This window comes from Aspergillus udagawae, assembly GCF_001078395.1.
Source record: "Aspergillus udagawae IFM 46973 DNA, scaffold_1, whole genome shotgun sequence".
NCBI lineage: Eukaryota > Fungi > Ascomycota > Eurotiomycetes > Eurotiales > Aspergillaceae > Aspergillus > Aspergillus udagawae.
The window spans coordinates 4,672,212-4,698,061 of record NW_025091264.1 but is presented as its reverse complement, the minus strand read 5'-3'; the positions used below and the strand labels follow the sequence as shown (position 1 = coordinate 4,698,061).

Below are 25,850 nucleotides of genomic sequence, written 5' to 3'. Positions count from 1 at the left end.
TAGTTGGTTATCACGTATCGTTAACACCGATAAGGTCGCCGGATCGAGCCCGGCACTGGTCACTTGTATCTTTTTTTTTTTTTTTTTTTTTCTGAACCTCCACGTTCTACTTCATTCCCCCGTTGAAGTTTTGCCTCAACTTATCCGTAATAGAAGATGGGGCCATAAAAATTTGACTTAACATAATTCCTGTCGTGCACTGCTGATTGTGGTCTCTAATCATTCATAATCCCATCACCTCCCCGACTCGCCAGGCATAGGATTACGTAACGTTAACAGTTAACCCAAAGGCTTCTCGGCGCTTGACAATATTTTGGTGTTCTCACGGCTGACGTTGGATATGAACCAGTTCTGGGAGAGTACATGATAGTACGACGACCTAGGAGGGGAAGGAAAAACAAAAACAATGACCAGTGCCGGGCTCGATCCGGCGACCTTATCGGTGTTAACGATACGTGATAACCAACTACACCAACCGGCCAATTGTTGAAGAAAGTCGTTCTTTTTTTAAAATAGAAACCTGAACAGATATGACAATCTTCGTACGCACCGCTACTCCGTATGATCTTCTTATTATCATGTATGGTAATGCAGGATGCGAAATTTGATTTCCCTGCTGGACGCAATAGCGCCCTGAAAGCGTCATGTGTGCTGATCTACTTCTCAATGCATCCTCCCCAACCACAAATGACTCAACATCGTCAGTTCTTATGAGTTGATACAAGTATTGTTCGGTGTAGGGGCAGTTAACCCTCCCGACTCTTCCCAGATTCTGTAGCCATTTATTACAGCATTCTGTCACATAGGCGAGCATATGCCAGTATGATAAGGTAGGTATCGAGTAGTATTGCCCGCCAAGTCCCGTGGAGGTCTTATTCCCGGATGGTTGAATTGTTTGGATGGGAGATATGCTGGTTTTATGTCCTTCAGGCATAACCTCTCTACGTGTGGATTCATGAGTTGGATACAAACTGGTTTGCAGTAATCAGCATTCGAGTAAGTGGGCACCACCATGCATGTACTTGACCTGTCCACCATTTCCCTGCTGGTATAATACTGCTCCATGATAGATCTGTGTTCATCCGAGCCCAGTCCTGTCAGACAATATGTTGAACGGGCCTCATTACCAGGTTTAGAACGGCGAGGTATCACGAGAAGGGCTTTGAAGATAATAGTCTAAGAGGTTGTACGTCCTTTTGCCCCTCCATTCTTTGGAAACCACGCTACAAGCCTGGAGGGATTTTCGAATCCGCTCCGCAATTGGAGACATGAGGTCGAGTTCTCATTGAGTGGAAATGAAACACTAGCTACCTGGACTTAGGTTACTGTTATTTAATGGGGTATATAAAGATGAAGACGCAAAAAGTAATGACTAGTCCCGTAGCGTATCATTCCTCGTCAATACATGTCTACCTTAATGTAAACTTGTCTATCTAGAGTCAACGTACATTGCCATCAGTATCTACAAAAGCTCATGAGATACGTCAGACAACGTTGCCAAACGCACGCCCAGATTTATGGGTATACCGGAAACGAGTGACGCAAACCGAAATCAAAAATGCAGAAGCCAGACCAGCTGAAAAACAAATGGAAAATCGCACAACCACCGCTGACCGAGCAGTCGACTCCGAAAATCATACTATATACAAGCATCCGGTGCAAGGCCAACGTCAAGACGTCGCACAATAACAGAACCGCTATCTAATGGCATGGCTCGTCATAAGCGTATTATATTATATCATCGTAATAATTTGCATGTTCAATGGAACAAGGCAAGGACGGGGGTCAAAGTTTGGTACCCTCCCGTCCGCTATCGCTCGGTCTCCGGGGTCTGAGCAAGCCTGAGGATGGACCAGACGTAGACGGTCCTAGCTGGCCAGTCCTGCTCTCGTCATTGCTATTGCTGCCATTGTTTTCGCGCACACCAATAGTTCGATGGCTCTGGTGTAGACGAGGATTCATCAGCCATTGGATCTGCATGCGAATACTGCTCACAGCAGCATTTGTGTGCGCCATGTCTTCCTTTATACGGAGACACTCATTCATAATCGCCATGCTCGCGCGAGCGTCTAAATCGGTGATTGCGTGCGAAAGCTGACCAACTTCTTCTCGAAGAGACTCGTGCAGGGCGAGTAGATATGTCGTGGTGGCGGCATTAGAAGATATTGCACTAGAATGATCAGCGCGTGATTGACTACCCGACAGGGGCGGAGAGCCCGATGACCCTGGCTGCCCCGAAGAGCTTGACCGTGTCTCTGTGTTGTGTCCAGGAAGGGCATGTGAAGCATCAAGTAGGGTAGAGCGAATGTTGGCGATCCCGTCCTCAAAGATCTCATTTCGCTGCTGAAGATGGCGGATGGTCAATTCCAGGGAGTCAAGCCGGGTATTCTGAGCTTCGAAATAAGGGCCCATAGCGATGAGTGGACAAATTTGCTCATGTGTCGCCAGGTCGGCCCGCTTGACTTTAACGGGGCATCCATATTTGGATGCGGCACAAGCATGTATTGCCTCCGGGCAGGTTTCAATATGATCCCTCAACACTTTTCGAAACACTGTTGTTTGACAGTCGGGACAGGTTGTTCTCAAGCTGGGGCACAATTCTTTTACATGCTCCTGGATTAAACGGAAAGAAAATCAGGTTAACCACAAAATAAGACAATCGTCAGGGCATAGCACGAACCTCGTAATCCTGCTCCATTACCTCCTCCTCGCAACGAGAGCACTGGTGCAGCTCATGCATGCATTTTTTATCGGGACTAAGATACTTCTTCCTGGTCTTCTTGTCGCAAAGTGTCCCCGGGCAATCCATGAGCCTATACCCACAATATTTATCGACGTGAGCCTGAACATGACCTCTCGGTACAATTTCCTTGCAACCCTCGCTCGAAAATGGGCACTTTACTCGTACATCGTCGCACATATTGATCAATAGTCGAGGGACATTGAGGTAGACATCTCGAGTCGGCGTGCGGCAGGTCGGACATGTGAAATCATCTCGACCAGCGGCAAACGTGGTAATGGCGGAATATAGGCATTTTTGGCAGAAAACATGGTCGCACTGCAAGCGAACCGGTCGAATAAAGGGACAGTGGCATATTGCACACATAAGATGGTCGTCATAATTGGAGACATACTCCAGAGCACGCAGGTCAACGATCTCGTCGCGGTCGCAGCTCGACTCCATCATCACAAGCTCCTCGAGGTTCATAGTCGGCAAAAGTGTCCGGTATCTGTCGCCTTCAGTCAAACGGCTCCGTTTAATAGGGATATGCAAGACACCGCAGGGATCAGGTGTGATCAAAAAGGGAGTTATAAAGAAATGATCGTCTGTCGAGTTGCCCTGGAGGTCCGAAGATGAAACGATAACTATGACAGCAACCCATCAGGGTCACACGGTGGCTGCAGTTGGATTGAAGATCTCTGTGTGATACGTACAAACGCTGGATGAACTTGAGGCTTGCAGACGAGGCGAAAAAGGAATGTTGAGAAAAGGGCTGAAACAGCATCGGATGGATGGAAAGAGGGTGATCACCAGCGATTGCCATTATTATTGCGGGGTCCAGATGATGCGGAAAAGGCAGATCAATCCGTCGCCGGCCGAGAGTGCCTCGTCCAGTCCATCCATCATTGTCAACCACTATCCCCATCAACTACTTATCCAGGTCGCGAAGTTTCCCCCTTCCACCTCCACCGTCTGTATCCACTGTCAAATCAGCTTCTCACCGACAGAGGCCCCTACGTGACCTGTCGCTGACGCCTGCGCCGCGTTCCTCCTTTCACATTCCATTCCCCGGTACTCAGCCTCAGGGCGTCTCCGCATTATTGCCTCATCGGCGCTGGGTGTCCCGGTCTCATCTTCCAGGCTTCCCACGGTCGTTATACCTGTCACATACCTCGCCCGAATTGAGGTCGCAACTGCCGTTTCAAGATGCCGAACCCATCTCAGTTATTCCTCCTTGCTGATCACATCAAATTGTCGCTGTTGGAGCGACAACGAGCGATCTCACTGAATCTGGAGCCCAATAGTCAGGATGGAGAAATCTCCCGCTCTTTAGAGTCTCTGCGGGATGGCATTGAATCGGTAGAATCGGAAGTGTCGCGTCTGGAGGAAGCGAACGACGATGGCGTCACTGATCTTAAAGATCAGCTCCTTCATCTGCAATCACAATATCGCGACCTCTCATCCCAGTTTCACGAACAGGACGATTCGGCCTTGGACTCGGATTTCAGTAATGTCAAAAAGTCGTCTCCAGACCTGAAACAGCCGATTCCACAGCATCCGCCTTCCAAGTCTGTCCGATTCATGGACTCCGCAGCGGAAGAGGCTGATGAAAATCGTCGCAACCTCTTTCAGCCATACCGCGACTCGCCTTCTCCAAGTCTGGACCACTCCAACATGTCAAATGAACAGATTTACGACCATCACGCTGAGACCCTCCGCGAGCAGGATGAACAGTTGGATCGGCTTGGGGAGTCAATCGGGCGACAGCACCAGCTCAGCATTCAGATTGGCGACGAGCTGGAAGGACACGTCGCACTGCTTGATGGCATGGATGGTGATGTCGACCGGCACCAGAGACGATTAGATGGCGCGAGGAAACGGCTGGATAAGATCAGAAAGAGGGCGGGTGAGAACTGGAGTATGATGACCATCATTGGTCTGATTATCATTCTAGTCATTCTGATTGTGATCTTGAAATGAGCGGCTGCCGTAGATATCCGGATGGTCTTATGGCTCATCTCTCCCCTTCACGAATACTTGCTATTTTTATATGACCTGGTGTTAAGGCGAACATGGCGTCTGTCTGCTTCTTGTCCGCGACGTTTGGAACTCCCCATACATGGTATCCGAGCCTCCCTGGTGCGTTAGATGGAATTGTCTTACCTCGATACAATTTATTACGCTTCTTGATTGATCCTTTATCGATATCCTTCTGTCGTTGATATGAACTGTTGATCTGATAACGTTCATACATTGCATTTCTGGCATAATTTCTTAAAATACACGATAACATGCAAACTCCCATGAATTACCGAATCTCCCAACACCCGAATCGAGAGTCGCCTTCCACTTCCGGAGTACTAGATAAGAGGAATCTATTGAGACTTGTTCACGGGGCCACTCCTGTTCGGTAGATCCTTGGTGCGATTTTGGAGTGATTCGAAGTCCTTATCGTCGCTGTCAAGCTCGCCGCGGTCCGCCTTGACCTGATACCAATTATTAGTCAATGGTTTACTTCCGACCAAATTGACTGGCCCTTACCGATGCCTCACTGTTGCTAGCAAGCTCGCCCTTCCACTTCGCCTTGCCCTCCTTGGTACTCTTCAGCTGATCTTGCTTCTCAGCCTCGTAGAATGAGTCCAGGTCATCGCGGTCTGCGCTCGCACATTAGTCATTCGCAATTTGAGGAGCAGATAGAAGGATGAAACTGACTCCGATCCGACTCTTTCAAGCCCAGGCGAGCGGCAGAGTTGTGGAAGGCCGAGACGGCCGTGTAGCCTGGTCTGATGGCCACGCGGGGGTTGATCGATGCACGTACGGAGGTGAGGAACGACATGATGATTGTGGGATGTGCCTCTGCTTGAGAGTTCCGTTAGTATACAACCTTTGCAGCTTATGAGTGATATAGTCATGGTTGTGTGGTGCGAGTAATATCCCAAAGACGCTGTTCGCAATTGAACGGTGGGAGGCAAGAGTATTGCTTCAGTATCAATGGCTCCAACTCACCTTCAATGTGAACCAGAATAAGACAAATATATACTCTGTTTGTGTCGGATATATACTAGTAGGAAAAGATAAATTGTCACTAAATCAGAAGTGAGGCACACATCAGTAGCGGGAGACGAGACGACTTTAAAAGTAAAAGCGAAAACGCATACGCAACGCCCAAAGAATGCAATCCACCTCGGCCAAGCTTGACTGGATCCCTCGGGACGATAGTAATCACGATAATTATCACTTGCTGCGATTATGTGCACCCCCTGGGTCTTCTCCATAGGGGCAACGAAAATGCCCACATCTTGCGGGTGGGTGTCAGTGATGACGTCAGTGCTACTCAATCGACCAGCCATCTTGGGATGGACTGGGGAATGGACGAAGGGAACTTCATTATTAGCAATAATCTGTCACTCTATATATAGCAGTCAGTCCGTTCTGATATGGTAAGTAGATGCTGTTGTTGTCTAGTTACCTCTCTGGTCGCGAGTCCATCTTTAGAGACATGTTCTTTTGCTGCTTGACCTGATAAGGGCGGTGATATATCCTGTCGGCCTGGCCATCCTCAAACACCCTCTCTACCAGCAGCGTCTGGCAAGTGACAGTGTAGGCAATGACATCATGTATATTGGCTTGAAACTGGATTTCATGTCATGTTCCATGCATCAAGGCACATATATTGTAGAATAACCTCTGCAATTCCCGTCCCAGTACAATTTACACATGCTTAACTCCTAGACATGCCGGATGCTATCAAATGCAATCGCCCATGCTTTCTTTCAGCTGGTCATCATCGACATGTGCTTCTCACTGCTAATTCCCATGTCGATTTCTAACAATCGTCGAAACTGGACCTAGTTGCCCTTAACACACATAAATTGGGCGTCACAGCCTACTGCGTTGCTAGACCTTCATACAGCAATTACCAACCTCTACGCGACGGTGACCTGATGCCTACACTGAACCGGGCCCGTGCCAATGACCTTGATCCGGTTTTGATAAACAGTGCTTCGATCATTATGCATAGGACTGAGCTTGGGTTCGGCAGCAAAGACACGATCAAGGAGAGAAGGTGAGAATGGCAACCTGAAGAGAGGCTTTGAAAAGAATCATACATTTGAATGATGGTAAGTACTCTCCGGGAGAAGCTATGACAGAAGTAACATCCAAACGAATCAACGTGGAAGCGTAGAGAATTTAAGAAATAATGACACAGCAACGGAGTGAGACCTTTTTTTTCTTGAAAGGTAAGTGCGGCATGGTTAATGGCTTTCCAGCCAGAGACCATCTAGGCCAGTTGATCAATTGCAGCGGAGCAATGAGCACCACCAGACTCCGACTCTCAATCAATTTACAGGAAAGAAAAGAGAAATCCAAAGAAGTTGAGAAGAGTAAAAATGAAACAATTGCAAGGACATATGGGAACAACGCCCGACGAGAGTATGGATGTCACCGACAGAAATCCCAATCAGAACCAATGATATCAACCCAACAATGCAGACGTATATCGTTTCCGCCTTTCTAATCCATTTGAAGCATGAGTATTCCGTCCCGCCCAAAAATCAATAACCCCAATAATAAGCAATATCCGAGGATGAATCGGCAGAAACCTGAACGTATCTGACACAGTCGCCATAGCACACCGAACAGAAGCAACTCCGGACCATAGACATGAAAGCGCCAAGCCGCGCTTCTATCATCATCGCGGCCATACCCCGAGGCCAAAAAGGAATATTTTTTTTTTTCCCTAACCGGAAGATAAAACAAGGTATCGTGTGTGTGAGAAAAGAATGCAAAACTAAAGTCGAATCGCAGGCGCCGTCGCTCGCAATAGGATGAAGCATAGCAGAGAATCTAATAGAAGTGCTGTAGGTCGTCATCGGAGAAAAGTGTATATACAGAAAACACTAGTTTATCCTCTTAGGTTTCTTGCGCTCGTAAAAGAAACTTCGGTTGAGTCGTGATAAGATGCGATGGTCGTATGGAAGTAGGTACCAGAAGAATTATGACCGGCGGTTAGGGAATCGCGATGATGCAGAAGCTGAGACAGCAGAAGAGAAAACATGCCATGACCGGAGGTCTCTGTCACTGACATGGCGACCTGGCAGATAGCAGTCCTCACCACCGCCGCTGAGCATTCTGCATCGCACCAGGCGAAATGGACGTAGGTGGGCTGGTCAATGTCATTCCGGTGTTAGGGTTGACGATGGGAATGACTTTGCGAGTGCGGACCGCCGACGGCTGTTGGAAGCTCATATTAAGATTACTGGTAACCCCTGAATGCACGAATGAATTGGTAGATGCGGGAGACAAGGAGATGGATGGCGCGACCTGCTGGACAGGCTGAATCTGGTGCTGAAGAGGAGACGAGTCGGGAGAACCGCTGGAGAGCGACGACCGATCCGAGGAAGCAGAGTGAATTGAGTGTAGCTGTGATCTCCGGTGTTAATAAAATGCCTCGAATTTAGCTGGTTGGAGGGGTCCTAGGCGCTGGGCCAATATCTGAGGGAACGGGAGGTCCGAGAACTGGGCTGTCATAACATACATCGTCCTCTGTAAGGAGACCCGGGCAGAACTCCAGGTCGTCGTCCAGGTCGAAAGACCGTCCAGCTTCAAACCGTGCGCGGAAAGCAGTCACAGCAGGGGCTTCAGCAAGTTCCCTCATACTCTTCACACCGCGGAATTGACGTTGAGCATTCTGAGATGCCATCTTGGGCCCTCTACGGGAGCGGCCACTATGATGGTTGTTCGACGATGGCATGTGGCTAGTAGCACCCTGATGGTGGTGCTGCTGGTGGTGATGCTGGTGATGGCCGTAGAAGAAAGTAGACATTTTGATGTGATATGTGGTGGCGAATAGAGGGACAGATGTAAGTTAATGTTACTGACTCAGGTTTTCGAGGTGATTACAGAAAACCAGCACAACTCGATACCTGAGGACAAGAAGAACGTTTCGAAAGGCGAAATAAAGGGTATAGACGGAAGTGGGAATGCAAGTATATAAGACAAAGATACAAAGGGGATGTGGTAATGATAGTACTAAAGGAAGAAGAGTGGAAGTTGGGGGGAGTGAGAGCGAAAGGTCGGGTCGAATTTGTGTTTTAGTTGGTTGTGGGATGGGGAATCATGAATCGATGGGCGGGACAAGAGGTAGAAAAGAAAGAACCGGGAGCGAAGAAAAGGGAAGACGATGCTCAGAGCGGACGGAGGCAACAGGCTAGGAGGGGCTGCAGTTGTTTTGCTGGGGCTGAGTGAGTCCTCAATCCTTAGGAGCTGGTGGAGCCCTTGCAAAGGCAGTACCAGATCAGTACACTGTTTACCATACAGTCAACCTGGCACGTAATAATGAAGTTGGTCCTGACGAGGGACTGTATGGTAATATCTGCGTTTCACGTTCGGCGCTAACAAGGTCACGCAGCACTCTTAGGGCAACCAAAATCCAACCAGAAGTCCGTCCGCGGCATTTGAGTGGCAAGGTGGGAACTAGGAAGCCCAATGGTATCCATTAAAGGAGCTGCAAGTGGAGAGTAAACAGCCACTTCGAATAAAAGCCAATAGTATTGCTCTAGCTTTTCTAAAAGCAGTTAGTGAGTGGTTCTAGTGACGTCTTTTTTAGTTACAAGCTAATCTTATTCTGGCAAATTTATCTCCTCCCGTCTCTGCACTGAAATCTGGGCTTGCTTGATTGGGTTTAGCGGGCAATCCTGAGGCGATACTGTCATTACGTACTCGATGGTACAGCTGTAGATGGGCGAAGATGACGAGTTTCAAGGTAATGTTATTCAGCCTTTATTTTCCTGCTTCTAGTTTTGGTATCTGTAGACTGTTGGTATGAAGATCAATAATGTTCCTGCTAATGACTGTTATTCATTAAATACAAAATGGTGCAACACAATGATGATTATGCATAGGTACTTTTATGCTCTCCTCATGTAGACTTCATGTCTGTCAGTACTTGCACACGGGTTGCCGCTGGTGGATGTACAGGTAGCATTTTCTGGCTTTCATGGAAGTTTTAGATCCTCAAAGCTATTATTGACATCCTGCTATTGTCCTTTGACTATTCCTGGAGGAGTAAACAAAGGAGAGAATGTAGGTAAGGCTGAGGACCGTAAGGTACTGGTATGACAGACAGGCATGCGTTGCAACCTGCAACCTTGAAAGCAGCAGCCAGCAAGCGCCATTCCCCCCCTCGGTATCTGCGGGTAATGATTGCACTCCACCCGCCCTTTGTGCTTTGATTCGTGGTTGTTTCTCTCGGCAAGGTACCATGACTTAGGTTCTCTTGAACCGTGCCATCTGGTCTTAGGCTTGGACATCTGGTCAACAATAACAACGTCTGCAAGAGCATAAGGTATGTACCGTGCGTACAGATATTGTTCGCCAGAGATCCAGAAGTAGACCTTCCAGCGCCAATTTGAGATATTTTATATGTCTGAGAGAAGTTCTTGACCAGGTACCTTGCTGTCAAAGTAGGTTGAACACATCTCTTCCAGAAATCGGAAGGATTAGCTGCCGTTGGAGTCGATCAACATAAGTACTCATGATTCGTACAATCAACCCAAATTCGAACCATACGTCCTCTTGGTAACCAATATCGGAATACGAAGAAGATCCTCACAAAAGGTTGTATGGGGTTCTAAAGTTAATTTAATGCCCATCCTTGGATACTCTATGGAGATGTCTCAACTGATAAGGGTAGAGAGATAATCGCTCCTTCGAGCAGAAACGTGTAGAATCATGCTGAGCGTGGCAAACAGAGAAACATCTTACTCAACAGCGGCTATTGAAGCACTTCACAGCGGCATATCTGCTCACAGAACGGAGTAGGTAGGATCATGCATGCCATCGGACCATACAACCCCTCTCCTCTCTCCTTGCGCTACTGCACTTCGACTCCTGGGGATCAGGATGTGTTTCTTCTTGTTTCTCCTGGGTGCATGGGTTGGGCACTAGTCTCAATGGTCATTGGTGCAAAACGTTCCCTCCTGCATAATGCATGAGCTGTTAACATCATTTCAAATTTATCAAAGCTATGTTCTATGTTTATGAACTTGGTCGGTGATAACTAAGTGTAGGCAGTCTCTAAGTACTCCATGGTCGTCTCACCGCTCCTTCCATCATTTTATGATTTGGGGTCTTACGATGGGAGTTTCAGCCTTCCGAAGTCTCCTTATCGAATGTGAGGGGTCCCAAGACAGGACGAAAGAGTTACCCCTCACAAGGTCCAAACCTTGTTTGCTATCCTGCTTGTTCTCCATATCGTTATGATCAATCTCATGGCGATTGTTCGGTCCATCCCTCTCAAATCCAGCACTGACGTACTTGAGCCAATTCAAGGTGACGCAGTGGGAGGTATCCAATTTCGTCAGAGCCCAGTGCCATCTTCCTACTTTTCATGATGGATGCCCATCAAAATCAGTTCTGTCGTTCTCAATATGCGGGCCTGCACTTGACACTACTGTTCTTACACTGACAGAGCAGCTACCCTGATTCAAGATATCTGCAAAATTTGATAGTATTTCCGGATTCGCACGGCTTACCCTTCTATGCTGTGAAGAAGGAGCCACAACAATGTGTTCAACCGAAGCAATATTCTCAAGGACCACCTAAGGGGAGATTCACACGTCTCACTGCTTTCCGGGGCGTTCTCAGCTCGGGAATATGACAGCCGCGATGGCAGTGACGGAACATTACCAGTGACTAAAAGCGCGGCATCTCGTTAATAACCTTCTGAACGAATGAATACTCCCCCTGTCGGCGAATCACTGGCTAGCAACCATTGCTATACATGGTCTGCTTCAGCTAGCAGTTGCACACGATCAGCTAACTAAGCTAATCACTTTGAATAGCCGGAAGTACAGCCATTGGAGCCAGATGAAGTAGCCAACTCCTTCAGGGAGTTGTGGGAATCGAGAAAACTCGGCAGTCGCATTTAGCAGGAAGGGAGGAAAAAGTAACCCTTCCAACTTCTTCAAGATACTATAAGGTAGCAGGGTATGATCTGGTGATGATCGCGTACAAAGCAACAAGTCCCGAAGGGTGCATATAATTTAACCACCCTGTTAATCCTAGGTGACTTAGCACGGCTGAGCAGACGAAAAGCCCTGTTTTCCACACCCTGTGGCCGTAGATGCTATAACATTGCTAAGCGAGCCACGAGAGGATCTTAATTGCATATCAAAGCTATGGGCCCGTCATGTCGAAATGACCAATATCGCTAAGATTGAGATAGCGAGCACACTATCATGCTGCGAGTGAGCAAGGATAAACCGAGCTTATGGGTATATGTCCGCGACCTGCTAAATGACCGAACAAAAGAATAAGCCAAACTTGCGCCTAGAACGTGCGAATGCAGCAACTGAAGACCTTGAACGCCCTTTTAATGTGCGTGAAACTAAGATCAAATGCAGACCGGCGTTATTTTTCCAGATTTTTGGTTTTGACCATCCGCCCGAGTAGCTCCTTGCAAGTCTTCTCGCTGTATTGCTCCCAAACTTCATACAGAGACACCAATTCCTGGGTGCATTCGATGACTCCTTTGATGTCGACTTCACTCTCAGCAAGCCAGCTGATAAGTTTCTGAATTTTGGGAGGAGGCCCGGAACCAGTCCGGTCTCCTAATGCAGCTAGCACATTCATTCCACCATCCCTCATTGCGCCGGCGAGGACGGGCGCCGCAGACCCGTGAAAATTTCCCGAACTTGGCTTGAAGACAACTGCGACAATGATCGCCATGACCGCAATGACATGAGGCGCGTACAGGAGAGGTAGGTCCGTCAGGTAATGATCATTGATCACAGACCATGCAAGAGCAACCTCATCCGACGTGAGTGACAATTCGGGTTGAAGCTCTGATAATGTTCGATATGGATGGTGCACAATGAGTTGCGAATTCATCTCTGATATCAGGGAGAATTCACATTCGCCTAGTTTGGAAACATCCGGAGTAATGAACTCTGATATCTGTTAGCGATGGTACGCAAACCGCATGTCGGATGCTATACCTGGCCAGAGGCTCCGGGCTTCCCCGACAACAAAACGGATATGTTGCGGACACTCTTCCATTTTGCAGGCGAGATAGAATGCAGTCGTAAGAACAAGGTACGGATTTGTATGCCTGATCTCATTCTTCGTATAGAATCGCTTGATATATACCTGAGCAGTCGCAAGAGCTTGCTGCCTAGTTGACATTCGCTTTCCAAGTTTTATAAGTTCTGCTTGTAATTAGCCCAACCCTCTTCTTAAGATACATATCGGGCTCTCGCTTACGCTGACTGAAATAGATATTGAGTAGTCTCTGGTCCGGTAGAGGGAACTGAGAATGAGCAACTTTATCGCTTTCTCGAAAGATTTCCCGAATCTCCACCAATTTCTCTCTTGTAAACAGCCAATGTCGACGCTGGGTCGACGCCCAATAATTGGCCGCCATTTCCGAATTTGTGATCAAGCACCTGAATATTGCCTTATTTCTTCAGGTTGATGGATTCATCATGATGGCACTAGAGATAACAACTGATATGGGGCATATCACTCGTAACCAGAGCACCATGAGAGTCGACTTGACACAGTGGAGAAGCACAGATGAAGCTGACTTGAAGGATGACTTGAGATCAAGTATCCAAAGAACGATCTAGATATATTAGACAGCAAGAAATCTCGCATGCAGTTCATCATCACTTGTTATGCCCTTTCGAACACATGTGTAATCTGCCCGGAGTGAAAGCTTTCCCAAAGGGGACTAGTAGGGTTGGGCCCTCTGGTCTCGTGAACCGGGCCGGAACCTGCTTTTCTTCCGGCTGATGTCGTAAGTAAAGCAAATCATCGCGGCTGGATTTCTCATGGCGAGTTGTGTTGGGCTTGATTTCATTAACAACTGGAATAATAATGCACAGCATATAGCGGTTTTTCCTTCATATTGCAACGCCCACGGATTCGATGCACCAGTCATTGCGAAAATTTACAAACCCCTGCCCTCACAGGGAAAGCTCCGACCTTAAATTTCTGTGACCTCTCTGAAAATAATGACGGGTCCTCGGCTATAGTCGATAAACATCGAACATGGCAATCGGCGAGTCCAAAGATGAACGTGACCAAAGAGTTGCAAAACTCTGGGAAAGCCTGGACGTCCAGAAAAAAGGTCAACTCGATATCAATGGCTTGAAGAAGGGGTTCAAGAGGATTGACCATCGTGAGCATACTCCCTGACCGGATCCCGTGCGCCTTGACCAGCTGACTGACCTGGGCTACCGCAATCTTGACAGCTCTGAAAAATGCGGATGACATGGTACGAAATATCTTGCAGACGGTCGACACCAACGGCGATGGATACATAGACTTCTCTGGTAAGATCATACGGACTTTGTCAGGAGCTTTTTTTCTCTCTCTCCGTGCTGCAAACTGGTTTAATGCCAGTTTTTTTGACCCGCCTAATGATGATTAGAATTTCGAGCTTTTGTCGACCATACCGAGCACGGGCTATGGCAACTCTTCCAGAGCATCGATCGCAACCAGAATGGAGTGATAGACAAGAACGAACTGAGGGCTGCCTTTTCCCGTTCTGGGATCACGTTGTCTAGCGCTAAACTAGACGCCTTCTTTGAGGATGTTGACTCAAACAAGGATGGTGTCATTTCATATCCAGAGTGGAGGTATGTGCATGAAGGGTCAGATGAAGTTGCTAGTGATGACTGACCGTTCAACCTTAGGGACTTCCTTCTATTTCTTCCCGCCCACTCGCCGTCCGACCTGCACGCCGTTTTCTCATATTATACGGCCACGGGCAATCTAAACCCGGAAGGAGATGTCCACATCAATGATCTGCAGGGTTTAGGTACAGACCACTCGTTTCTTAAGCGTTATCTTTTGGCCATCAAAGACATTTTGTACAATATCTTCCCTGTGCACGCTTTGACAGCCTTGGTTCCATCAGCTTACGCCGAAGCCGGCGGGACGTTATTGTTGGGCGCCGCGTTAGAGCATGATTCTCTCCCTTTAGACGATGACTTCGAGTTGGAGTGGCTGCCCATACCCAGGACTGTCGCCATGTGGATGTCCTTCCGATATGTTGAACAGAAGTTGACCGAGAACACTCCTCAATTAGGTTATTTTCTTGCGGGCGGGATCGCAGGCGCCGTATCAAGAACAGCCACCGCGCCTTTAGATCGACTTAAAGTTTATCTTATCGCCCAGACTGGCGCGAAGAAGAGTGCTGCTCAGGTGGCGAAGGATGGTGCTCCCTTGAAGGCAGCTGGCTGTGCTTCCAGGACACTTGTCGGTGCGGTAAAGGAGTTATGGCGTGCTGGGGGGATACGGAGCTTGTTTGCCGGTATGTTAACTGCTTATAGTGTCGCGGAATCTACTGACAGCCAAAAGGCAACGGCTTGAATGTCGTTAAAGTTATGCCCGAATCAGCCATCAAATTTGGAGCCTACGAGGTATGACATGATTGTCCACCCAAGCAAGTTTCGGTCAGCAATTAATGATATAATGAATAGTCCGCAAAACGTGCCTTCTCTCGTCTTGAAGGACACAACGATCCTAAACGACTCCAGCCTACGTCGCAGTTCCTGTCCGGTGGATTTGGTGGGATGGTGGCCCAGTATGTGACGCTATCTCCCCGCAAAACAGTGTTATCTAACAGTGATGTAGATGCTTTGTCTACCCTCTTGATACCCTCAAGTTGTAAGTTCTGGTGGTCCAGTAAAAATATTTCATTCTAAAGCTAACTGACCCCGTCTTAGCCGAATGCAATGTGACACCGTCGAGGGTGGCTTGAAAGGCAATCAACTCATCGCGGCTACTGCTCGAAAAGTGTGGAACAAAGCAGGCCTCCTGGGCTTTTTTCGTGGGTTGCCTCTAGGCCTCATTGGCATGTTTCCTTACGCCGCCATCGATCTGTCAACTTTCGAATATTTGAAACGCGTTCTCCTTGCACGGCAAGCCCGGATTAACCACTGCCATGAAGATGATATTCCCCTCAACAACTTCACCACAGGAGCAATCGGTGCTCTGAGCGGCGGGTTCAGCGCTTCCGTTGTTTACCCACTGAATGTCCTTCGTACCAGACTACAGGCCCAAGGCACTGTACTTCACCCCACAACATACACCGGTATCGCTGATGTTGCGCGAAAAACACTCCAAACTGAAGGCCCCCGTGGCTTTTACAAAGGACTTACGCCAAATCTTCTCAAAGTAGCACCCGCCGTGTCGATCAGCTACGTTGTATATGAGAACTCGAAACGAATGCTTGGACTGAGATAACGCCTCAGACCACTGGTGCGAAGAATCGCTCTTCGCTTCTCGCTATCCCTTCTAATTTCCCTTTTTAGAATATTTTGTCAAGATACCCATAAAGCCAAGTCAAATAAGTGGCAAGCCTTTTCTCTCGGTTGGGACTCCCTTGCCTGCCTTCTCCGTTTATCGGCTTTTGTTCCATTTAACCATTCGAACTCTCTCTTGTTTCTGAGCCTATATTTTGTGCATTGACATCGCGATGCGACTCATGGGACTCATGGTCCACCGCTGATGGTCATTTGAGGACGGTTTTGCATAGCGACCACCCTTAGCGTAGCAAGGCGTCGCGTGGTAATGCATATGGTGGCGTTTGTCCATATTTTTTTGCATTCTGTTTCTTCATTCTTGTATAACCAAGGATACCTGCGGGTCCTACTGGAAAAATCTGGAACAATGTATCTACATTTCATGCTTCACAGCGTCTACTTCTGACTCAGATAACAAGAGATTAGATCTATCTGTCAAGGGGACTCGAATTCTTTTATCCAATTGGAGTATGCTGTGACATGTAATCCCATAAGATTGTCCATCAAATACAGTAGTAGGTCCTTAATTTACTATCGTGCCGCAACCGCTCTCACCTCTTCCTCTTTAGGAAGAATGTCTGGAACCGGCCCGACAGGAGTAATAGCAAACTGATTGATCTGCTTATGACTCTTTGTATAGTGTTTCTTAATGTGCTCAAAATCCGTCGTCTGCCGGAACGCGGGAATATCCCAGTAAAGGCGACGCAACCAGCGATGGATGGCGGGGTACCCGGAGCGAATATCACGAATGTTACACTTGAAGTGCTGCACGTAGACGGGGTCAAAGCGGACGATAGTCGTGAAAAGTCGGATATCGATCTCGGTGATGGATGAGCCGAAGAAGTACGGGGAGTTGGCGTCCTTTGAGAGATGGGCTTCGATCCTGTCGAGGGAGGCGAAGAGGGTCGTCACAGCCTTTTCGTAGGCTTCTTGTGTCGTCGCAAAACCAGACTTGTAGACGCCGTTGTTGACGTCGTTGTAGGTCCAGTCATTGGTGGCGTCGATCTCGCTTCGGAGAGCGGGAGGGTACAGGTCGACGTTCTTGTATTTTTCGGGAAGGAGATCATCGAATTCGTAGTAGAACATGCGAATGATCTCAGCACTCTGTTCAAATGTTCAAGTCAGTAAGCGTTCAGGCGACAGGGGATAGAGTGGATATCAACATACCTCATTGCTCACGATGCGTTGCGTCTTCTTATCAAATAGCACTGGGACGGTGAATCTTCCAGTATAATCGGGATCATTGGAGAAGTATATGGCACGCAGATGCGTGAAATCAGGATGCAACGGGTCTGGGGTGACATTCTCTCCTGCAACCTCTTCGTTGGCTGTTGCAAAGCGCCAGCCTTTCCAGCAGAAGATATTAGCTTCGTTCTTTAGCGGCGTCAAATCTGGAAATCCATACCATTTTCGCCCAAATGCCAGTGGACTGATGTAAACGAGATGATATCCTCGAGACCCTTGAGCTTCCGTGTGATCAATGTCCGGTGTGCTGCGTCATGAGAAGGGTGTTAGCCGTCGTGTCTTACACTTGAGCAACGGAGAAGTCTTCAAGACAAAGCGCACCCCAAGGACAGGCATATGAGACATAAAGATGATAGCGATCTTTCTCCGGAGGAAATTGAGCGCCAGGCTCCCTGGAGATGAAGTTGCGGAACACCGATTGCTGCCGCTTGAATTCGCCCGACTTGTCTTTGGGGTCTACCCAATCGGTAATTTTGCCTGTATTGCCTGTCTGTTTGGCAAGGAGCATAGGTCAATTAAATGCCTTTTGAGACATATCGAATGAGAGTCGAGAGCTTACGGTCATTTTGCGGATTGGAAAAAGAGGTTGTCTGAGGATATTGGAGCTTCCGTAGGTGGACAGGGAACTGCGAAACCCGGCAGTTGTTATGAACCTCGAGATATGTCGCGAGACCAGTTGGGTTTGAGGGAGCGCAGCAAGCATGAGATATTACCGAGAATTCCAGTATAATCAAAGAGAGGAAATGACGCCTTTAATAGATAATGGGTTGCTATCTCGATGGTTGTGGTGCGGGGGAACAATGACGTTTGCTTACTGAGTGCTTACGGATGGATCGCATAAACTCTGACAAAGCTTCCCATAGAGCACCCTCATTTCTAACAGTACTACTATGTGGAAGCCAGAAGTATCACTATTTATTAATGACAACAAATTGTATATTTTTGTTTCTAAACTGGTGACAGCGTGCTGTAAATAAGACTTCTAACATAGGTCGTGTCCGCATATCGGTTTCTGCGCAGGCATTCCATCTACTTCTGAAGTTTTACCATAACGTAGGGAATTTCAACATCCTCCTCATTTTGATCCTCTGCAGTCACCTCGAAGATGATGTTCTTTTGGTGTTCTGGGACAGGCTTCTTGCTAATATGCTCCACGAGCTTGCTCATCCTAGGCAAATAATGTTAGTCGATCTTTCTAGAGCGATGTTTAAAGGGTGATACATACTTCATAGGAAGTCGGTCTTTGACCTTAGATGGGGGGTAAAAACTGGCATACAGCAGACTGACTCCTGAGCTCACCATGCTAATCTCCAAGCCCAGGTCTGAGAAGTGCTTGAGGAAGTCTTGTAGAGGAATGTCGTCGAGTTCGAAACGGTCCCAAAGTCGATCGAGGGTCACCTCACCTTGCTTGCCCATGTACTTGCCCTTTGGACTGGCTATGGGCTCACTGAAGCCAAAGAACGGGAGAGCGAGGTTCACGAAGCCGTTCTTGTACTGCTCAATATCATCCTTGCCATCGATGATCTTGTAGAGCTCCAGAGCAACCAAGCCTGTGACCAATGCGGTAGTTGTGGCAATGGCCGGAATGATCTTACCGGCAATGAACTTGGTTTTGTGGCGGTCAGCCTGGGGAATATCATAGTTGTCCGCGCGGAGGTTGCTAGCGGCGGTGATGAAGTCGATGTGATGGTTTGTATCGTCATCCTTCTCGAATTCAACGGGGTTCAAGCGGAATCCGGAGAGGGATTCGGGAGAAGGCAGAGACTCAACGAGGCGCTGAATCTCTTGACCGTCATCAAGGGATGAAGACTGCTGAGCATTCGGGTCGGGCTCATTCTCATCGGCCTGAATTTTGACGCCGGAGCTTGGGGTAAATTCAGGAATGATCATGTTGTCCACAACCTTTCTGTAGTACTCTTTGTCTACGCCGGGGTTCTTGATTCCATAGTTGAAGGCATGGAGATTTGCGCCGGCAACAATGAATGCTAGGTGAGTTGGGTTCGAGCTATCGAACTTTAGGGGGGTTGGGGCACGCTTCGGCCCAGACCAGAAAGGTTGACCAGAAGAGGTCTTGGAGTCTCGAGGAAAGTTGTAGAGAAGTTGTTGAATTGCATTGTTGTACTGAGCCTCAAACTGCTGGCGAGCCCAGACAATGCAATCATCAAAGGAAGTTGGTTTGTTGGTTACCAAGAAATCCCGGAGGTGCTCCAAAGTCTGCTTCTCATTTCCAGCCTGCTTGAGCGTCTGCTCGATATAATTTGGCTGGGACAGATACATGTTCACAGCCTCAGGGGGTCCGACAAAGTAAGTCTGGAAGAGATCCCGTGCCCAGGCAATTGTGTGTTCAATTCTGTTGGGGAAGCTCTTCAATGTGCACATTGGGAACGACTTTTCTGGGGGATCCTGAGAGCTCGAGTAGGATTCGGTGATATGGGGCAAAATGACCTGAGTGTTGCCTTTCGTACCAAGGGTACCGCTTTCAAGCAGAGGCTTGCGGAAGAAAACACAGCGACGATCAACATAAGTCCTTGCGTCCACGTTGTCCAGGGCGTTGGTCACACCATCCAGAGCTTCCCAAAATTCTTCGTTGAAAATGTGTTCGGTGTCGGGCCCGACCCGGTCTCGAAGTGTCACGATTTTACCGTTCAGGTCGGGGTTCATCGCCTGTGCCGCAGCAGAAGCGCATTCACTCTTGAGCTTCCCAACGTCTTTAGAACGGAACAGGAATTGTCTGTTGAGGTTGCTCCTTTCAATCTGATCCATGTCGGTGACGAAGATCTTGCCCTTGGGACCAGTTCCAAGACCCATCATGGCCCAGTTCTTCAAAGTCTCGCACCCAATGGCTCCCGCACCAACAAGGAACTGTGTGAGATTGGCTATCTTTGCTTGAAATTCCTTGCCGAAGACGGCAATTTGCCCGTCGTAGCGAGTGCCAAGTGGTTTGCAGCTCTCTTCGGAACGGGTGACAGATGTCGGCAGCGACTCCAGGGAGTCGAGGTAGAGCCATTGATGAACAGGGTTGAACTTTCCGGAGACGGCCTTGAGAACTTCCTGGGCTGCAACACCTCCAAAGAAAGCGGCCAAGGGGTTGAGATCTCCGCGAGCCTGGTAGCTCAGTTCTCTGATAATTTTCTCGTCCAATTCCACCTTTTCTTCCTGGCTTGATGCGAGTTCATTCGCAATCTTAAGCACTTCCTGGGCGTCACTGTCATTGTGGGGGCGAGGGAATTGGCCATCATGAGCCTCAGCGAATCTGTGGAGCGCTTGAACTCCGACGTGTAGTTGCTGCGGCCGGTCGAACTTGGCAAAGTCAGAGACCATGAGCTCAGGCTTCTTAAGCTGTTCACTGAATGGCTCAAAGTCGACGAACTTAGGCATCTTGACCTGCGTGAAGATACCGCCGCCCTGATACGTGCCTAGGCCCGAGACGTCCCCAATGGAGAATGTATAAGGACCCTTGACAGTAATCTTCCGTGGGTCGCAATTGTTCAGCCCTTCCATACCCTTGACCTCAGTAAATGTCACGTAATCCCCGTCTTCGAGGCCATGGCGAGTCTCGTCCAACGCAGAAACTAAGCCATCTTCGTCAATGTCGGCAACGATACCGCTGACGGGCTCTTCACCCGTAGCATCCCCAACGGTAAAGTTCTTCCCGAAATCATTGAAGATGTATCCAAAGAGACCAAATGTGTCGGTGATGGTGATGTAGATGCCGTTCTTGTGGCAGAAATCAGCGATAGCAAGCTGTTCCTTCAGAGGGGTTGTAGTGAGAACCACTGCCTGATATTGTTTCAGTTGCTCGAGATCATCCACCAAGTTGCTTCCCTTATGAACGGTAACGGGCACGTACGAGTTCAGCTCTGCGACCCTCGGAGCTGTTACCTCGGCCCTTGGTTTCCCGACATCTTGTGGTTGAAGGAAGAACTGTGAGGATAGGTCGGAGATAACGACTGGCGCAGGATCGTATAGCGTGAGGGACTTCACACCGGCAAGGGCAATGTTCTTGGCTGATAGAGGTTGTCAGTCGTTGACCGTACTTCTCAAACCAGTTATTGTACTCACCGATCTCCACACCAAGACCCTTCAGACCAACAACAAGAACATTCGACGAGCCCATACGTTTCATAGCCTCATGGCCGAGGACGTACCTAGAAACCAATTAATATCAGAGAATTCCATCAAGGCGGAACGGGATCAACATACAGTTGACGACTGTACAAAGACTCATCGATTTCTCCCTGTTTGATCTTCTCCACCGTCTCCTGCGGGTTATCAAGTTGCATATTGGAGTCCTAGAGGCAGACATAACTCAGTACCTTCCCCGCGCCGTACAAGATCAGTGATCATTGATGAGATAGCATACCGTCATGATCTTCTTTTCAGGCGGAGTTGCTGCTTGGTCGCAGGACGCTCTACGCTTTGCCAGCTTCGCAGCGTCACGAACAGGTAGTTCTGAAGGAATTGTGAAGGATTATAGGTGAAAGTCCTGCCTTTGAGCAAGACTTTCTAGCAGTATCGACTCGTGTCTACCACACCTGGTGAAGACTAAAATGCGGGAGCGCTTAGAATGTCGCTCAAGATGGGAAGTACAGCTAGAAGGAACTGTGCAGAGCTTTAAATCGAAGGAGAAATTGTGTCGTCTTGGAAATTTTGGAACTGTCGAGGTAGATGATGGATTTACAAAGCAGAGAATCGTGGATGACCAAGCAAAGAGGCAAGAAGGATGTCCCTCAGTTGGCGACGTAAGAGGGACAAGCTGTTGATGGCTGACTCAGCAGCTTCCTGAGCTGTGATTGGCCATAGCCCCGCGAGGAGGTCCTAGGATAAAGAAGCATTGCCAGCGGAACCTCTGATGAAGAGGAAAAAGTACCTAGAAGTGATGGTGATGACAGCCGCGTGGGCGGATTCAGGCTGCCATAAGTCCATGATGCGTATACTGGATGATTGACTTAACCCAGCGGTGCCTACACCCATTCCTTGAGTGACATTGATTTGGCTCCTCCACAATCTCCGCGGTCACATCAGTTTCCGACGACGCGTCGTGAAACTCAGTTTCAAGGACACGCACTTGTCTTTACTCTTGATTTTATGTGTCGCTACGAGCTTCTCGGCCGAGGACTATTGTATTGGCAGCGTCGAAAGTCCAAAGCAGATAGAAAGCCATCATCAAGGTCGGTCATACTTGTAGGCACAAAGCTCTTTAGGCCACTTCCTCTAACCTTGAGACAGTGGACTCCAGCCAGAATGCTCCACGAGGTCCTACTCTCACTCTCAGGCCAACCGTCCCCTCTCTTCGCTTTCAGTTCAGAAGAAGATGTCGTCTCTGAGAATGCTTTTCCACTGTCCCCTCCGGAGAAAGCCCTCCTCACATCGCTTGCCCGTTTGAGTAGACTCCATGCCAGACTTCGAGAACACACGGCTCTGATATCGTCTTCACATCCTTCGATCATCTGCCGTGCTGTTTCCTCAGCTATAAACGCTCATCATTTAGGAGGTTTTCAGAGGAAGATCTTGGAAGTCGAGAAGGCAATTTTGGCCGAGGATAGTGCATATGTTGGCGGTTATGGCATCGTACCATTGTCAACTATCGTTGGGGAGTTTTCGCCTTGGACGAGGCGATTAGAATGGCTTTGGGAGGTTGCCCGCTTCGTTCTTCCCGAAAACAGGACTAGTAGTGCGCACAGTTGTACAGGCTCCGCCCTGATTGATTACCTTCGAACGGAATCCCAAACGGGCTATCTTGATCTCGAAGAAATTGCGCTGCACCTGATAACTGTTGCCGAATCCGCTTGGATGAGGCAGCTGTCGACGTGGCTACTGTATGGAAATCTCCCGGTCTTTGGGAAGGATGACTTTTTCATTCAGGAGGATAATACGAGCCAAATGGATGATTCGTCCTCCATTGCAAGCTTTGTGATGCAGACAAGCCTGCTCCCAAAGTTTGTGTCATTGCACACGGCGTCATCAATTTTATTTATCGGGAAGACCTTGAATCACATCACGGCGAAGCGGAAAGGTGCCACAGCGGGATCGTCTGGTTCTGCGGCACCGCCAGTCACTCTTCAGGGAGAGCATATTGCGCACCTTGCCTCGTTGGAATCCCCAATATCACCCTCAAAACTATCCAACGCGGTAGATTCCATCCGCTTGTCTTTGTCACAAAGTGTACTTTCGAAGCTGCTGCCGTTACCCAAGATCCTCGAGATTCTTTCTGTGCTGCATGATTTTCTTCTATTGGGACGCGGTGAATTCGCTACTGCGCTTGTGTCTCATGCTGAAGCCAGACTGATTGAGCGCCATCGAAGACCCGACCTTCTGGCTGGCCGGGTCAGAGCGCAGACGGAGCTTGAAGGACTTGTCGTCAAAGATGGGGATGTAATACATGCTTTGGCACACACATGGGCCGAACTTTATTCTCTACAAAACGAGGAAGACCCTGTGGATGAGTCTCTTGATCTTGCCCGAGAACTTGTCCGCTTATCCATTAAGAGTGGACATACCGTTGCACCGCTCTCAGACGAAATTGGAAGTGATTTAGTAGCGGAAATCTCGGACGTCTCATTTGAGGACCTTCTTTTTCCAACGCGAACTTCCATCTCGGTAGAAGTACGTGCGCCCCTTGACCTATTTCTATCGACATCCGACATCGCTGTCTATTCAAGAATTCATTCATATCTTTTGGGCATTCGCCGTGCTCAAATACGAATTAGTGATCTCTGGAAGCACTCTTTTCTCCGAAAAAGTTATCCTTCTCCATGGGGCCCACCACGAAGCAATACTCCCTTTGGACAGAGTAAGCTTAAACTGGGAAGGCAGAGAGATAATACCCGACTTAGCCAAATGAGACCAGTATGGGCAACGAGTAGTGCTGCGCTCTTTGTCTTATCAGAAATTGGTAGTTTTTTCCAGGGTGAAGTTGTCAATGGCTGCTGGCAGCACTTTCGTGAGTGGATTCAAGGTGGTCTGGCTACTGTCTCGTCGTCGATAAGCTCTCGACCTGGAACGTCTGCATCTCTGAAGAGCAGGTATAGCGACAGTCCAATTGAAGGCAGAGGCGATATCGAGCGCTCAAGTCAGGCTGCGCCGCAGCGACTTGATCCCGAAACTCTGACAGTCGCCCATCGTCGCTACCTATTTTCACTTGTGCAGTCACTGTTCTTGACAGATAAACCATTCACAGTGGCCCTCCGATCCCTGCTTAGTTTGATTGACCATTTTATCGCACTTATTATTCGCCTAGAAAGTGTGCAGAAGAATATGGACTTGGAAACAGACGAAGGTGTGGTAGACGCCTTAGCCGACTACCCCAGGGAGGAGACAGAATTATTGGAAGCATTAAGGGCTGCGCGGATGGAGGTCGAAGGGGGAATCAGGGACGTCGTCGCTCGCCTGCGAGACATTGATGACAGTCGATCGGGAGAGGGACGAAAGTTGGTTGACCTTGTAAAGCATGCGCGCGCTACTCCGCTCGCCGACAGACAGAATGGCAGCGGCGTAAACGCTCAATTCTGCCAATACTTGCCGCGAGTGACAGCTGGAGTTGATCAACTTCTCATGAAGCTGGACTTTGGGCATGCCAATGGAAGCCTCGGACCTACAGCCCCTGTGGCAGGCGACTCCCTTGAGATGGAGTAGACCGCACGCTATTCCTGTCCTTCTACTCAGAGCTGATCGCTGGTTTGCACCTCTGGCGCTTGGGCGTTTCTGCCGAGTATACTGATCCTTATTCACCCTGCCATTCCTCGACTGTGTCGCTTTATAGAGGTAGAGGAGCGCATTTTGCTATGAATGTATGAGATAGACGGCCAGCCATGTGTGCTTTACTTATGCCCCAGAGAGCGGCTTGAATCCCTAGAGCTCTAATATGAATTAAAATTGCTCGACATGATGGACCTGCACCCTGGCTAAATCAATGAACCAATGTAGCTGCTTATTGGCTGTGGTAGATGGCGTGTTGGGGCAAATCTTCCATTTCTACAGATGTTGCAGCTCTGACTGGGTCATCCATCACACATCACCAATGTGTCAGGTCTTATCGACTGCAGCGTGAATCCTATTTTCTCTCTCTGACATCATCCTGAGACCGCATGGCAACGAGATTTCCGACGTCCAAATCGAAGCATCATTAAGATTGGCCCAAAGTGACACCCCAAGTGAATCTGTCTCTGAGTCTGTTCCAATTAAAGTCCAAGGGCCCACAGCAGGAACAGCTACGCGCACGCACCAACGAACAACGCAAGGAAACCCCAGAAGACGCGAACGAGGAAGAAGCGAGACATCTATCTAGGCGTCGACACTGCTAGACCAGACAGATATCTTCACATTCCCCCGTTCGTCCAGGAATGCTCGGCAAGGTGGCATCGGCGGTCGGCGCAGACCAACTCGAACTGTCCAAATGGATGAAGATGTGTCAACTATAGTGCCTATCCCACGAGGCCAAAGATCAACTTTAATGCAAGATGCCTAGCACCTGGCCAATCCTGACCTGTACAGTAGCGCGTTAAACTTAGGTAAATACGAAGATATATGTCCGTCTGGCACTTTGAGTTGGGTAACAAAATGGCCAG

General features: G+C 48.6%; 9 protein-coding genes and 1 non-coding gene across 10 annotated transcripts; 3 read left to right on the top strand and 7 right to left on the bottom strand.

Moving 5' to 3' along the window:
* Positions 1-407: 407 nt before the first annotated feature.
* On the bottom strand, positions 408-481 carry Aud_001540. Its single transcript has one exon. It is a non-coding gene; the product is annotated as a tRNA-Val (tRNA).
* Positions 482-1,785: 1,304 nt separating this feature from the next.
* Aud_001539 (putative TRAF-like signal transducer) lies at positions 1,786-3,208 on the bottom strand (the record flags this gene model as incomplete). Its single annotated transcript, XM_043287037.1, has 2 exons — positions 1,786-2,613; positions 2,681-3,208. The coding sequence occupies 2 exons, from the start codon at positions 3,206-3,208 to the stop codon at positions 1,786-1,788; spliced, it is 1,356 nt and encodes a 451-aa protein (XP_043142972.1).
* Positions 3,209-3,928: 720 nt separating this feature from the next.
* On the top strand, positions 3,929-4,702 carry Aud_001538 (syntaxin family protein; the record flags this gene model as incomplete). The annotated part of the gene is made up of 1 exon (XM_043287036.1): positions 3,929-4,702. The coding sequence occupies one exon, from the start codon at positions 3,929-3,931 to the stop codon at positions 4,700-4,702; it is 774 nt and encodes a 257-aa protein (XP_043142971.1).
* A 395-nt stretch (positions 4,703-5,097) lies between these two features.
* Positions 5,098-5,558, bottom strand: Aud_001537 (uncharacterized protein; the record flags this gene model as incomplete). Its single annotated transcript, XM_043287035.1, has 3 exons — positions 5,098-5,208; positions 5,264-5,376; positions 5,435-5,558. 3 exons carry the CDS (start codon positions 5,556-5,558, stop codon positions 5,098-5,100), a joined length of 348 nt encoding a protein of 115 aa, XP_043142970.1.
* Positions 5,559-7,834: 2,276 nt separating this feature from the next.
* On the bottom strand, positions 7,835-8,549 carry Aud_001536 (DUF4452 domain-containing protein; the record flags this gene model as incomplete). Its single annotated transcript, XM_043287034.1, has 2 exons — positions 7,835-8,146; positions 8,262-8,549. 2 exons carry the CDS (start codon positions 8,547-8,549, stop codon positions 7,835-7,837), a joined length of 600 nt encoding a protein of 199 aa, XP_043142969.1.
* A 3,587-nt stretch (positions 8,550-12,136) lies between these two features.
* On the bottom strand, positions 12,137-13,148 carry ssn8 (cyclin-dependent protein serine/threonine kinase regulator SSN8; the record flags this gene model as incomplete). The annotated part of the gene is made up of 3 exons (XM_043287033.1): positions 12,137-12,675; positions 12,724-12,933; positions 12,989-13,148. The coding sequence occupies 3 exons, from the start codon at positions 13,146-13,148 to the stop codon at positions 12,137-12,139; spliced, it is 909 nt and encodes a 302-aa protein (XP_043142968.1).
* A 629-nt stretch (positions 13,149-13,777) lies between these two features.
* Positions 13,778-15,979, top strand: Aud_001534 (calcium-binding mitochondrial carrier protein; the record flags this gene model as incomplete). The annotated part of the gene is made up of 8 exons (XM_043287032.1): positions 13,778-13,907; positions 13,981-14,061; positions 14,160-14,367; positions 14,425-15,044; positions 15,092-15,153; positions 15,214-15,317; positions 15,368-15,400; positions 15,460-15,979. 8 exons carry the CDS (start codon positions 13,778-13,780, stop codon positions 15,977-15,979), a joined length of 1,758 nt encoding a protein of 585 aa, XP_043142967.1.
* Positions 15,980-16,569: 590 nt separating this feature from the next.
* Aud_001533 (glutathione S-transferase family protein) lies at positions 16,570-17,848 on the bottom strand (the record flags this gene model as incomplete). Its single annotated transcript, XM_043287031.1, has 5 exons — positions 16,570-17,142; positions 17,206-17,384; positions 17,444-17,530; positions 17,605-17,773; positions 17,843-17,848. 5 exons carry the CDS (start codon positions 17,846-17,848, stop codon positions 16,570-16,572), a joined length of 1,014 nt encoding a protein of 337 aa, XP_043142966.1.
* Positions 17,849-18,312: 464 nt separating this feature from the next.
* Positions 18,313-21,566, bottom strand: ubaA (E1 ubiquitin-activating protein ubaA; the record flags this gene model as incomplete). Its single annotated transcript, XM_043287030.1, has 4 exons — positions 18,313-18,451; positions 18,509-21,290; positions 21,346-21,431; positions 21,487-21,566. The coding sequence occupies 4 exons, from the start codon at positions 21,564-21,566 to the stop codon at positions 18,313-18,315; spliced, it is 3,087 nt and encodes a 1,028-aa protein (XP_043142965.1).
* Positions 21,567-22,527: 961 nt separating this feature from the next.
* Positions 22,528-24,918, top strand: Aud_001531 (putative gamma-tubulin complex component GCP4; the record flags this gene model as incomplete). Its single annotated transcript, XM_043287029.1, has 1 exon — positions 22,528-24,918. The coding sequence occupies one exon, from the start codon at positions 22,528-22,530 to the stop codon at positions 24,916-24,918; it is 2,391 nt and encodes a 796-aa protein (XP_043142964.1).
* Between the last annotated feature and the right edge of the window lie 932 nt (positions 24,919-25,850).